Here is a 13,947-nt window from a genome sequence, read left to right on the forward strand (position 1 = left end):
AATATCAATGTTGACGCATACAATTGTCAACAAAGTCGATACATACCACCAAAAAGGATGATGCACATCATGACATCAATACTAACATTCATCATCATTACTAATATTTTATGTGCACCCTTGAAACACCAACACATCTACACAACATCATCAATAAAGTTGACACTCACCTCAACATCAACTATGATTCTTATCATTGCCAATAAGACTAATGCACGTCATAATATTTATGTTGATGTTGACCATCTCTAATAAAGCCAATGGACGTCGTCAATATGAATGTCAATGCATGATATCAATAACAAGTTTAACATATCATTGTCCACTTCAACCCTTACATCATTACCAATAAGTATAATGTATGTACTAATACAATACATTTTCAATAAGGTTATGCTTATAATTGGCACTAATCATCAACAAAGTGATTGCATACCATCAACACCAATGCCAATGCTCATTTTTAATAAATTTGTTGCATGCCATTAATATTATCATCAACATACGACATTATCGATAAGACTAATGTTAGTCATTAACATCAACAATATCACATGTTATCACCAATAATGACAATACATGTTATTAATACGAAAATCAATATATATTATCACTTATAAGGTTGATGCCCATCATTGATATCAACCCTGACACCCACCATCGCCAATAAGATTTTCACTCGACACCACCATTAGAGCTGACACATAATATTAACACCAAGGCATGTGTACAATAATTTTTTGACAATATTCTACTCTTCTCCAAGGACATGAACTAATAAACTATCAATGATTTCTTGAAGATAACCCCATTTCCTCAAGGCTTCTTTAACTTTCACACATAGGCCATCCTTCTTTATTTATGTCCACATTTTACCAAAACATTCCTAAGTTATAGAGAAGAGCATCAATTATAATTTGTGAAACAAGCTAGTAAAGTCATTTCAATTGGATTGAACTCTATTATTTTTCTTCTTTTTAAGTTTCTAAATAAAAAATACTATCTCTTATTAGTTGCTCAGAACTTATATGTATATGCAAAGGATTTTCATACAATTATAAGACCATGAACTCTATCTACCATCATAAGGGATGTAATAGTTTGATGTTCTTTGTGAGAAATGATTATGGGTAAGCTAAATTTTAATTACAACTTCAAAAGGATGTTCATGTCAATATCACATGCATGATTATTGTTATTGTCCAATCCCTTTGTCATCTATTAAGTTATTAGTTCCACTAGAAGTAATTCATGATTAAGGGGAAACTCTAGCTACAACATCAAAAATATATCCATGTTAATGTCTCAAGTTTGATTATAGTCAAGCAAATACATCCATTTATTAAGTTTTTATGCATTCAAGGCATCACTTTTAGCAATAATATTTTTTTATTATTCCTCTATATATTAAAAACTTCATCATTACAGACTATTGTTAATAGTTTGAAGAGCATGATTAAATATTTAAAAAAAAAAAGATAAAGCCATATAAGGCATGGTAATGAGAAAGCCTTAATGGATAGCTAGTATTGGGTAGAGCCATTCTTATAAAGTCAAAGGACAAGTGATATATATGACCTCCACTACTCTAAACTTTTGGAAGGCATACTTGCAAGGAAGCCTCAATGAAAAATTTATGTCAAGGGAAATTTTTGAAGTCTGTAATTAACAATTGAATCAATTTTATAGAGCAAACATTTTTAAAAATTTTAACTTGCAAAATCATAGTTTTTACATGAAAAAAATTCCTGAATATGAACAAAGTTGTATCCATACCTACAAAAAGTTTAAGATTATATGATAATTAAATTGATCATATAAATTTATTGAAATTAAATTGATCATAAAATTTTATGGTCACAGATATTTGCATGAGCGATGAAATACTTATGTGGGCTTCTTTTTTAGCCAAGATAAGTATATTCTAATCTTGTTAGGCTTCACAAGACTACTTTCGATATTTTGAACTCGATTCTAACACTTTCAACACCAAATAGAGCTTTTATAAGCATTTCTAGAGAGTTCTAAATTAAATATTTTAATAATTTTTACTCTAATCAACTTGCCAACCTTATAGAAGGGTGAAATTATAATTGACAAAAATTTACTTGATTTAAGACTACGAGAGAAGATTCATGTTAGTGTCTAGGTAATAGTCATGCCTTAGAAATTTTTCAAATATATTATTTTGCAACTCAAAATTTTCAAGCCCCGATTTATTTTCAGATAACATAGATTTCACCGTAAAAAAAAAAAAAAACAACAAATGATACATTTCTAGAAATCTATCCGATTAGCAAGAATTTTGAAGCAATGTTTGAATTATAATTGTTTAAAACCAAAATTCAAAACCATCCAAACTCTATTTTAGCAAACTTATGGTCAAAATGAACAGTTTAATAAGAAGAAAACAATGACACCAAAGGTTCCTTAATCTGAGTACATATAAACCAAAACCAAGTACTTAAAAGCATAGTTAGAAAGTTTATGATATGTTTTAAGATCTAAATATCTCAAAATTTTGTGGGCTTAAAATCAAAATGAGCATATTGACCAAAGAAATCTAACAAAGCTCCAAGTTTGCCCAATTCTAATGTCATTATGCACTTTAATGCTTAAATGATCGAAGGTATTAACATAAATTATATTATAGAGTATTTAAAGGTTTTGGTTAAAATAAATCAAATGTCAATCCAAATATTATAAATAAATGACTTATTCTACACATGATTGTGACCTAAAGTGAGAAGGAGCTTTGCTCAGTGATCAATGCTGAAAATCATTGTAGACAATTGTTATAGCTCAACCACCACTAACCAACTTTTTTCACTAATAAGATCAATACATCTTATCGACACCAATATCAAAGCATGACATTTCCAAAAAAAAAAAAAACTAATACAAACAATCAATACTCATGTTGAAACACGTCATCACTAATAACACCGATGTATGGTGTAAACACCAACATTGTCATATATTATTGCCTCCAACATTAATGCACACTATTACCAAAGAGGCTCATGAAGACTATCAACATCAACCCTAATAGCCCCATTGCCAATAAGGTTGGTGCATCATATCAACATAAAAATTGATGCATGTCAACATCAATAAGATTGACCACTATTATTGACATCAATCTCAGTGCTAACCGTTGTTAATAAGATTGATGAATGTCATTGACATCAATGTCGATCTACTTTATTTCCAATAAAGTTAATGTCCACCATTTACATCAAATTGATACATATCATCACCAACAATGTCTATGATGTTCACCATCACCAATAAGAACTATACATGTTTTTCATCATTAATAAAGCCAATTCCAATCATCGACATCAATATTGATGCACATTGTGCACATCAAAGTAACCACATATTAGATTTCACATCATAGGTCCAAAAATTTGTACAATCTATCAATATGGGATGCGATAAAGGAATTGACCTCAACCCTTAAAATAAAATTTAAAAGCCACTATCAATTTAAATTTATTTTACACTCCTAAGAGAAAATATTCATTTTACACTCATAAGAGAAAAGTTCATATACAACTACTTATAAATAATAAGTGAAGGAAAGAAAAATAAATATCCTTTTATTTCATTATGCACCAAAGAAATGAAAACAACAAGTACTACAAAAGAAACTAGAAATAGCCATAAGCAAACTAACCTGAACCTCTCAAAAATATAAGTAGAACTACTACATAAGCTTAAAAATATTAAATGAAATCCTTCTGCAGAAAAGTCTGCTCCCATGATGATTTACTTGAGACTTGAGCTTCGTTTGGACGACTTTCTGATTACTTCTTAAAACAGCTTTTAATATAAAAATTAAAAAAATTGAACTAAAAAATTGCTTTAAGAAACAGTAAAAAAATTGTTTCAAACGAAGCATCTGGCTTAAACTTCATTTGGAACAACTTTCTTACTGTTTTCTATTTGGAGACCTCCATAACAATGTAGAAAAATATGAACAAACCAATACAGAGAGAGCATAGGGCTTTAACTAGTTCAAGTATGTAAGGGTGTGCACCAAACCAAGCTGAGCCAAGCTTGAAAAGCATAAACAAATATCAAATAATTTCATTTCTATTCTATTTTTTAATTTCTCTTAGACTAATTTTGATTATGATTTTAATAATTTTAAAATTCAATGTGATATAAAATTCTGTCAGTATCCTGAACAAATTTTTATAGATTTTTGTCTGCACATACAGTTTGAATATTTTACAATATACACCCATTGACTTCTCAGTAGAAAAAAATACATTATTCATTTATCAAACTTAGTGAATTTTAAAATTAGTAAATTTGCTTTGAGATTAGTGCAAGATCAATATATTACATATTCTTCACATGCAAGCACACTAATTTCAAAGCAAATCCAATAATTTTAAACTCATCTTATCATATCAGGTTATCCTGAAACGAAGATCAAACTATAAACTTTCAAATACATATTGTTGTGAGCTTCATCTCCTGCAAGAATTTATTAAACATCCACTCTTCAAATTTCAGAGATAAACGGCTACAGAAACCGGTTTCTACCTATACACAAGAGTAGGAGCGTTTCCTGACCTTCCTATTGCTTGCATGCACACGTACACTCTGCGCGCTCTTCGTTAAGCTTCTGCAGTAGCAGATCAGTGATAAAATAGGCAAACAAAGATTAACATCAAAATCTAATTAACATCAAGATGATAGGATGATTTGGGCTTCGTTTAGGACGGCTTTATTATCGTTTCTTAAAGCAGCTGTCTCGTACAAAAGTTTTAATTTTTGTACTAGAAAGCTACTTAAAGAAGCATTAAGAAAACCGTCCCAAATGACACCTTTTTTTACTGCTTTTTAGTAAAAAAAAAAAAATTGAACTATAAATTTTTGTACTTAAAAGTTGCTTTAGAAAGTATTAAGAAAGCTGTCCCAAACGAAGGCTTATTAAAATGAAAAGAATGTTATATGTTGATTTGAATATTTGATCTGAATTCTTGTTTATCAGCAATATAGAAATCATCATTGAGTTCAAAATTTCCTCACCTGAACTTGACTCTGCAACTCTTTAATGTAATGCAATGCCAAATCCAACATGTCTGATGTGTTTGTTTGCTGTGGAGTTTAAGAAAGAAATATAAAAGGTTAACACAGATGATATGTGATAAGCTATTAGGATGTCACAGGTCAATTTACAATCACCCAGAATTACTCATATCATGTACATGAATATTGTTCTCATCGTATATAAGCTACTAATTTTAATGCATGACAAACAAAGCAGATTGACAGATTAAAGCTTCATTTGGGATGGCTTTCTTACTGTTTTTTAAAACAGTTTTTTAGTAAAAAATCTAAAATTTTTGTAATAAAAAGCTGCTTTAAGAAATAATAAGAAAATTATTCCAAACGAAGCCTAATTATTTGATGATTGATGCAACACTTACTAGAAGCGGATGCAGTTTGATTTTCTTACCTTGTCCATATTTGGCACAAGATCTTGCAGTCTCTTCAATCTTTTGCTAATTCTTGTTCTCCTCTCCTATAAGAAAACAATCTAAAATATAACATTAGTTATAGATGCAACCAAATCTGCAACTTGTAAAGAGATTTGGATATTTGGTAGGACATAGAACTGCTATTGGCAGTCCGAAGTCAAAACTAGAAAGGTTGATAGTTGTCCAATTTTAAAATATATGCCAAAATTCTTGAAGAACGAAAATGTTTGATGAATGTGGAAAAATTAAGAAAAACATATTAAAAAAATATTATATTTTAGGAATAATGGCCTAATATTTATTGTGAATGAAATAATAAAAAATAAATTTAAACATATATAATAAAGGATAAGATATGCAATGATATTCTTAGCTAGACCAAATGAAAGATGAGTATTTATAAATTATAAGTCATACTCTAAATAAGAAGGCGTATGATGATGATGACAATAAACCTGAATTGGAAGTAGTCGAAATAACAAATCAAACATGGCAATAAATAAAAAGAAATAAGTTTAATTGTCAATAAATGTATCAAATTATGTGATTATCATACCTTACTAAGTAAATGATTATTTATGTACATCTTTAGAGTGTCATTACATAGTAAAAAAAAATGAACTACTTAGAAAAGGATAACTGTCCTCCAATACAATATTTCATATGGATTGTGAGAGAATAGGAAAAAAAATTTGGAAAAAGAAGGCAACTAATGGATGTTTAAAACTAACCCTCTCAGCTAGACTTCTAGGGTGCATAGCACATCCACGCTTAGCCCTAAATTCACGATGGACGGGGTCTTGTTGCATATTGAGGTACTTTTCAACCGCTTCCATCTCCATTGATGTGCAAGAGAGGCCGAGCTGAAAGCCAGACAAGAAAAAAAATTCATACATCACGAAAGTGAAACAGTTGAAAACAAAAGAAAGAGCCTCATTTCAACTAAATAACATGCTAACTTGTAGTTCCTTAACATATATTGATGGGAATTGATAAAATGAACATCCTTAGTTGAGAAGTCAACCTTTATTTGACTCTAAAAAATGATAACTAATATAAAAATTATTTCATTAGCCATCAAAAATATATATTTGGCTTGAATAGCATCAGTGGGCATCTCCGATTACATGCCATAGTGATGCAGCTCACTACCTTCAGTCTGTGAAACCGCTATCCACCCTACCTGTTTACCTTTTTGTAGTTTGAGTCCGCCCTTCATTTTGCCTTGTACCTAGAGAAAGTTGTGAAATATATATAGCTAAATGTTTTTTTTTTTCCACACACTCAATTAAGCTTCTTCTGTATTTCACCTGAGGGAAAATTTTCCAATTTACTATTCTACTTTCTCTTCTCATGTATTGAATGATCTTGTAAAGGCGCTACGCCTACATTGGTATTAGGGACAAAACTTGCAAAGAAATAGTGCAAGTCAATGGTAAGCTCTCGACAACGATTGAAATTTGGATGCCCTATGAGTTGCTCAAGCCAGTCTTGGTTGGTGATTGGATGAGAACTCAATATAGAGTTATGTTGATTCTCAATGGAGATGAGAGAGTTCAAAACCTCAAGTCGGGAAGATTTGCAACGTGACCAACCATACCAAATCTAAGTATAACACAAAAAAAGAAGTAAAACTCCTGTAGTGCCTCGCATTTAGTGGAGATCCGTCGCTGTAATACATGGGCTCATCCGGAGTTCTTTGAGTTGGAGGAGAAGGAATGTCATTGGTAGTTCGAAACAACAACTTTTGATGTGGATGAGGAATCATAAACTTTGCCGCGTCATCGAAACAAGGGGAGTTGCAATAATTGTCACTCAAATTTTGAATTAAAATCAATATATCCTTCTTTACAGTCATTCGCATAAAAAGGATTATTTAAAATGAGAGCAAGCCACAAAATTTTTTTTGGCTATACAGAAATCATGCAATATGTAGCTTGTAAGCTAAAAGAGGGCATCGGTGAGTGGTGGAATCAACTCTTTTAGTCTAGACGACAAGAGAAGAATAGTCCTATTCGAAGTTGGGTCAAAATAAAGCATTTATCATGTAGCAACTTTCTAACTACAAGTTTTGAATTGTGTAATATATCAACACTATTCTCAAGGAACAATAATGGTCGCACCAAAAAAGTGATTTCTAGTGCTGCTGGCAAGGCATTGAATTTATAAACCAACAAACACCTACACCTATATAAAATGAACTAGTTCTGAAAATATTAGGAGATAATGATCAAAATAGTCTCTTGACTCTTTATGAAAAACTAAAATGGTCACCGGCTATTTTAAAAAACTTAGTTTAGTCTCTTAATTGTTTAAATAGAGATCTAAATGATTGTTTAAATAGAGATATTTCTACATGAGAAATTTACACAACTAAAAAATAACTTTTTAATAAATGAATTAAAAGTACAAAGAAAGGTCCTATTTATAGGCATTTCCAAGCCTAGACGATTTTGGAAAGCCTTAAAAGCCAATAAAATACTACTACATGAATTGATGACATGTCGTAATACTAAAAATAAGAAAATAAAATAAAATAAAATTAAAAGCTTTCAAATACATGAAATTTTGGATTGGCCATAAATAGCAAGTAGTGTAGTATTGAAATCAATCAATTAATGAAGATCTTTATATATATATATATATATATATATATATATATATATATATATATTTTACTTGTATTGCCCACCTATCCATCAAAAGGACCTTAAATTAAGCTTTAAAATTATTCTCGCATGATTTTAAAAGTATTATGGGATATTCATGAGTTTGAATTAAGAGTTTTTTTATAATAATTGGACTAAATTCTGAGGATAGATCTTAGTTTATGATGTTATCATTGACCTTTATCTTGGTGTTGCATCACAAACATTGCCCCATCTATCAGAAATGCAAAGGAAAAACTCAAAACGCTACTTTATACTTGTCGTTGTCAGTTTCTAACTTCATTTTAGAAGATATTAGCATATACTTCATACTTTGCTTGTCATGGACTAAGCAAGGAGTTAACTCCATCTGAGTTTTTGTTGACTGATTTTTGAAAATGACACACTTCATCGCTTGTTAGATAACTTTAGATGCTATATCATGACATTGTTCATCTTCATGGGCTACCACATAGTATGACTTCGAATATAGGCTCTAAATTTATCAGTTGTTTTTGGCTAGAATTATGGAAGAGGAAACAAACTGATATTTGCCTCAGCTTAGCTTACCATCCCCTAACAGGAGGCCGAACAGAAGTGGTAATTAGATCCTTGTAAACATGTTGTCATGATGTGTTCTATAATACAAAAAAATGGGCTTAGGTAACCAAGTTCACATACAATTCAACGAAAAAACATTCTAGTGGAAATACCCCATTTAATGTCATCAACACTAAGGAACCTAACAATATTTGATTTAACCATCATACCTAAGTGCAAAAGCTGGACAACTAGTATAATATCAAGAAGTTCTAAAGAGTACTGCAAGAGGTCAAAAAGAAGCTTGAAAATCTAAAACCAAATACAAATAGGATGTTGGCACGCACAGGCGGCAGAATCTATTCGAAGAGGGAGATCTCGTAATAGTTCTGCGACGCGAAAAATGATTTTTCTCGAGAACATATTCAAATTTAAAACCTTGCAAGCTCAGTCCATTTCCCATATCTAAGAAGATCAATGACAACACTTACATTGCCTCCTTTCCTCCTTTTCTACACCTTTCATCAATCTTCAATGCCACCGACATTTACAACAACCATCCACCAAATGTAGCAACTACTAAACTTGAGTCGAGTTCTTTTTCCGAAGTAGGGGAGATTTGATGCAACTAGCTACCCTTAGTCCACCAAACCACTATCCATGCCTTTGGTAGTTTTATTTGACTCCAATAAAAAACTCTCTTTTCACCTTTTTACCTTTTTGCAATTTATGTCTGTCCCTTCATTTTGGCCCGGCACCCACCAATAGGTTTGAAATATATATGGTGGAATGTTTTTGCTAGTTAACTTTTTTTATGCACTAAATCAAACTTCTTCTATATTACACCTTAGGGAGAATTTTCCTATTGGTTTACTGTTTTTCTTGCTCTTCTAAAGTATTGAATGATCCTGTAAAAGTGCTACGCTACATAGCTGGCTATATGTTATGTAACAAGCAAAAGGAATAAGTGAATCTAAATCTTCATTATTTACAAGATTTTAACTTAATGTTTAGCATAAGTGCGCAAAATATTAAGGATTTAAGCAGAAATAGTGCTACACATCAGAAATTAAATATATGTCTACTTTGTTCACATTACCTGAGATTCCAAGTTGTTGAAATTGGTCATTATATCTCCATTATTATCCTTGCCTCGTTTGTTGGGAGCAGTGACGATGGAATTGGAGCCATCCCAAGAGCTACGTAGGGTGTTGCCTGAGATGTATGTATAACTGAAATTTCCAGATACCTCAGTTGGGCTGTTTCCATGATTAATATTCTTCCCCATCTCAACAATACTGTCCTCAGAAATTTGTGATAAGGAGTCCTGATGCGAGAAACTCCACTGGGAACTCAATCCTTGTCTCTTCATGCGGGTACCATTTACACCTATTTGAGAGAAGTTGCCAGTTCCCTTTGGAGAAAGACCTGCAACATCAGTGGACAATTGAGTAACTATTCAATATGGATAATCTTTGCGCTGCATGCACTTCCTAGAATAGAAAAACTTTTAAATATTTGGAAATCTGTAAGTTATCTTGCAGTTGGCATTTTAACGTTGGGGGGTTCAACTTTAAATGGCTTGAACCAGCTATTTAGCCCAGCCCATGCCTTGGGCATTCACCCAATTGGCCCGACCCAAAGCAACATAGCCTTGACCAAGACCTTAGCCAAATTCTAACTTCTAAGGGCACATATTAATATTAATAACATTGCAATATATTTATTATGTAAGCATATATCACTGTTTGAAATGATAATGAGCAAATTTTAAGAAGGAACATGATTTGAGTGTTATTAAGTGATAAGAGCGTACTTAAAAGAAATTTAAAAAAGGAGCAAAAAGGTAAAACAGAAGGATTTACTAAAAAATGCAAAATCATTCAGCGTTTTCACTAAAAACGCAAAACAATTTTTTGTTATCATTGAAAACACAAAATAGTTTGTCATTTTTATATGTCAAACTAAAATCATTTTGCTTTTCAATGACACCGTCAAAATGATTTTGCACTTTTTTAGTTTTCGCTAATTTAAATAAACAGGTATATAATTTTACGAAGGAATATAATTCAAGAGTTATTAAGTGATAGAAGCATAATTAAGAGAAAATTGCATAGTTTAAGAGTTATCAAGTGACAAAGTATAATTAAGAGAAAATTGCATAGTTTAAGAGTTATTAAGTGATAGCATAATGAGGGGAAAATTGCATAGTTTAACAGTTATCAAGTGACAGAAGCATAATTAAGCATAATTTCTAAGAAAAAATTATTTTATACTAATGCTCTATTATTATTATTATATAATTAACTAGTTTCTAAAAAGCTGAATAACTTTATTATAAAATCTTAAGAGATAGTTTTTTGTTATTTTTAAAATGTACCCTAAGGCCTAACAATTTTATTATGTAAAAAAATTGATTCTGAAAGATTACTAAATTACTAACTTTGACTTTATTTGTGATAATTTTCTTATTGATTTCTACAATAATTTTCTAGATCAAAGATATCTTAAAAGTAGTAAAACAGCCGTGGCCATAAGCTGACTCAAATGAAGCCTTAATTTATTTATAAGATTATTAAAGAAACTTAGAGACAAGATTATATATCAGCTCTATCTTTAATTTTGCACTAACAAAAATTTCATACACTGAGCATGCACCATATTTGACATCATAAAATTTATCATTTTAAATATTTATAGATAAAATATAACAAATCAATTGAACAAAAATGAAAAGTTTGAATATTAACATTTAAGCAATTAAAATATTTTGCAAAACACATAACAATTTGTATAAGCAAATTACCAAAATATAATAATAATAATAATAATATACTGTCCGCAATTTTGTCGAAAAAAAAAAAGCAGAATTAAATTCCGATAGCATTTTGTATAATTTTGCAATGATTTATGGTTGGGGAGAGATATTAGCTGGGACCTGAGAAGAGAGTTTTGTCTCTTTAACAATAAAAGCTCAGTGGTGAGCAGTAAATACTGCTTTCCCGCCAGTAAATACTGCCCGCCTCCACGTGAAATTATTATGTGCAGAGACCAAATACAGAGGCATAAATTTGTTCTCATCTGAGAACGTTAAAAATTTATTTTTTACCATTTTTTTTTCAAAAATAGAAAGAAAGTTATAGTTAAAGTAGCTTTCTAAAATGCAAAACTTCAAAAAATATGTCTCTAAACAGGCCTAAATGGCAAACAAAAGTGTCGAACAGTATCATAATGAGAGAGAGAGAGAAGGAGAGAGACCTCTTTGAGAGAAGTCCTACAGTTTAACCTAGACTATTTTGTTAGTTTTTCTCAATTAAACTTTAAAGAGAAAGCTCAGAAAGGAGGGGAAGAAAGTGGAAAGCTCACCAGAATCGACCAAAACATTGGTGAAGAACCCCGCTGGCGAACTACTATGTCTAATCAGATGAGATCCTCCTGCAATCTCTTCACATCCCCCATACTCCAACGGCGAATAGCTCCCGCCGTAAATTCCCACTCCGCTCATCGAACGGTCCAGATCTGACGACGCGCCGGAAGCAGCGTGGCAGCAGGATTCCGACGTCATACAAGTTGAATCGCCGGAGAAGAAGGTCCCCCCGACAGGTTCCTCCGATCCACCGGCCCGGAAACCCTCGTCACCGCCGCCGATGATCGAATCGGCTATGCTCGAGAGGAATGATCCAGGCGCGGAGCCGTATCTTGTCAGTCCCACCGGTCGGTAAGCCGTTGGCGGCGTCCCGTCGCCGGGGGATCCTAATTGGTCCATCGCCGGCGACTTCTTGGATAGTAGTGGGCGGGGTCTGATTAATGGATTAGGCGGGCAGAAAGGGGCTTCGGAGTTCGGATTTCGGATTTCGGGCTGTTTATGAGGAGAAACATCTGGTAGAATGCCATTGGACTTTGTTTAAATTACGGAAACACCATCACAAATTTATAAGAAACGCGTTGATTTTTATGAAATTTTTTATTTATTATATTTTATATATTTACCTTTACCTATCAAATACTTACATTTTTTATTAATTTATTTATATAATACCATAGATAGATAATTTTACATCATAATATTGCATTAAGAACTCTCACACAAATAAAAGAGAGAAACATAAGATGCATTAGTGATTTTGTGTGAAAAGTTAGAGAAGAAAACAAAAACACATGATATGATCCAATTAAAATAATACATTATATAGATAAAATTACTGGAGCCCACCCCTGATCACAAAACACAAACTCAAGCTTATTGGGAAAGTAGTAGAGTTATCATAATGATGGTCGGGCGATGCTAGTTGAATGATAGTCCGACGATGATCGGTGGCGGTAGATGAACGGTGGTTGTTTGGTGACAATGAATTGAATAAACTATAATGATCGGGCAGTGGTAGTCGAACAATAATGATTTGTTGATGGTGGTCTGATGATGACATTCAGGCAACGAAGATGGCTGCGGTGATCATCAATATTGAATGTCATGTGGAGCTCTAGAGTTTTTTAAATCTCTAAGCTCTCTTCAAACTCAAGTCAATTTCTCTTTTAGATGAAGAAGTGTGATACATTTATAATTTTTTGGGCGTTGTACTTTAATAAATTTGGTCAAATTTTTATAGCACTTCATCGGATGGCTTATATTGAATCTTCTGATTATGTATGATTCATTCGACAATTTAGTGTCTTAATGACCTTAAAATTAAATGAACTTAGGCTCATTAGGTTCTTCTTATTGAGATACTTGATTTGATTATAATCACGTAAGACTCAGATATCAATTGTTCCTTCAATTAATATTCTAAAGTTTTTAATTATTACTTAAATTGCTTTATTAAAGCTCATCTGGATTCATATCAAATCAATTTTAATGTTGCTTCTCATTGAAATGTTCAGTACTGTTTTCTACAACAATTTTCTAATAAAAAAATTTCGTAAAAGCAGCGAAAAAAGCAACGATCAAAAGTTATCTCAAACAAAATCTAACCTCAAATCAAAATAAATGATTTGAGGTCCGTTTTATTAGGTCCGGTGTAAGGACGTAGAGGAAGGTCCGGTCGGAGGCAAAATCCTACGAAAAAACGGTATTTGCTCGGTATTGCTAGGTATTATTTGATAATAACGAGGAATACCGCTCTGTGAAGACCAATACCGAGTTATACCGAGTTGTACCGAGTTTTTTTCAGGAAAAACTCGGTACAACTTTTGTATAACTCGGTATTGCTCGGTATAGCTCGGTATAGCTCGGTATAACTCGGTATTGGGTCTTAACG

At 32.0% G+C, this 13,947-nt stretch overlaps 1 protein-coding gene across 3 annotated transcripts; it reads right to left on the minus strand.

The window, feature by feature from the left end:
- Positions 1–4,168: 4,168 nt before the first annotated feature.
- LOC110112285 (transcription factor bHLH128) lies at positions 4,169–12,537 on the minus strand. Of its 3 annotated transcripts, XM_020844455.2 has the most exons (7): positions 12,056–12,537; positions 9,789–10,117; positions 6,233–6,364; positions 5,480–5,545; positions 5,050–5,118; positions 4,591–4,642; positions 4,169–4,491 (listed from the first exon to the last, which is right to left on the minus strand). In XM_020844455.2, the coding sequence occupies exons 1-6, from the start codon at positions 12,453–12,455 to the stop codon at positions 4,595–4,597; spliced, it is 1,044 nt and encodes a 347-aa protein (XP_020700114.1). In that variant the 5' UTR covers positions 12,456–12,537; the 3' UTR covers positions 4,169–4,491; positions 4,591–4,594. The 3 variants fall into 3 exon arrangements, 2 of the variants coding, with proteins under 2 accessions (XP_020700114.1, XP_020700113.1); XM_020844454.2 differs by having other exon boundaries at positions 4,169–4,642; XR_003701117.1 differs by lacking the exons at positions 4,169–4,491; positions 4,591–4,642 and having other exon boundaries at positions 5,083–5,118; positions 5,480–5,560.
- Between the last annotated feature and the right edge of the window lie 1,410 nt (positions 12,538–13,947).

Source organism: Dendrobium catenatum, unplaced genomic scaffold, assembly GCF_001605985.2.
Source record: "Dendrobium catenatum unplaced genomic scaffold, ASM160598v2 fragScaff_scaffold_676, whole genome shotgun sequence".
In the NCBI taxonomy this organism is placed as follows: domain Eukaryota; kingdom Viridiplantae; phylum Streptophyta; class Magnoliopsida; order Asparagales; family Orchidaceae; genus Dendrobium; species Dendrobium catenatum.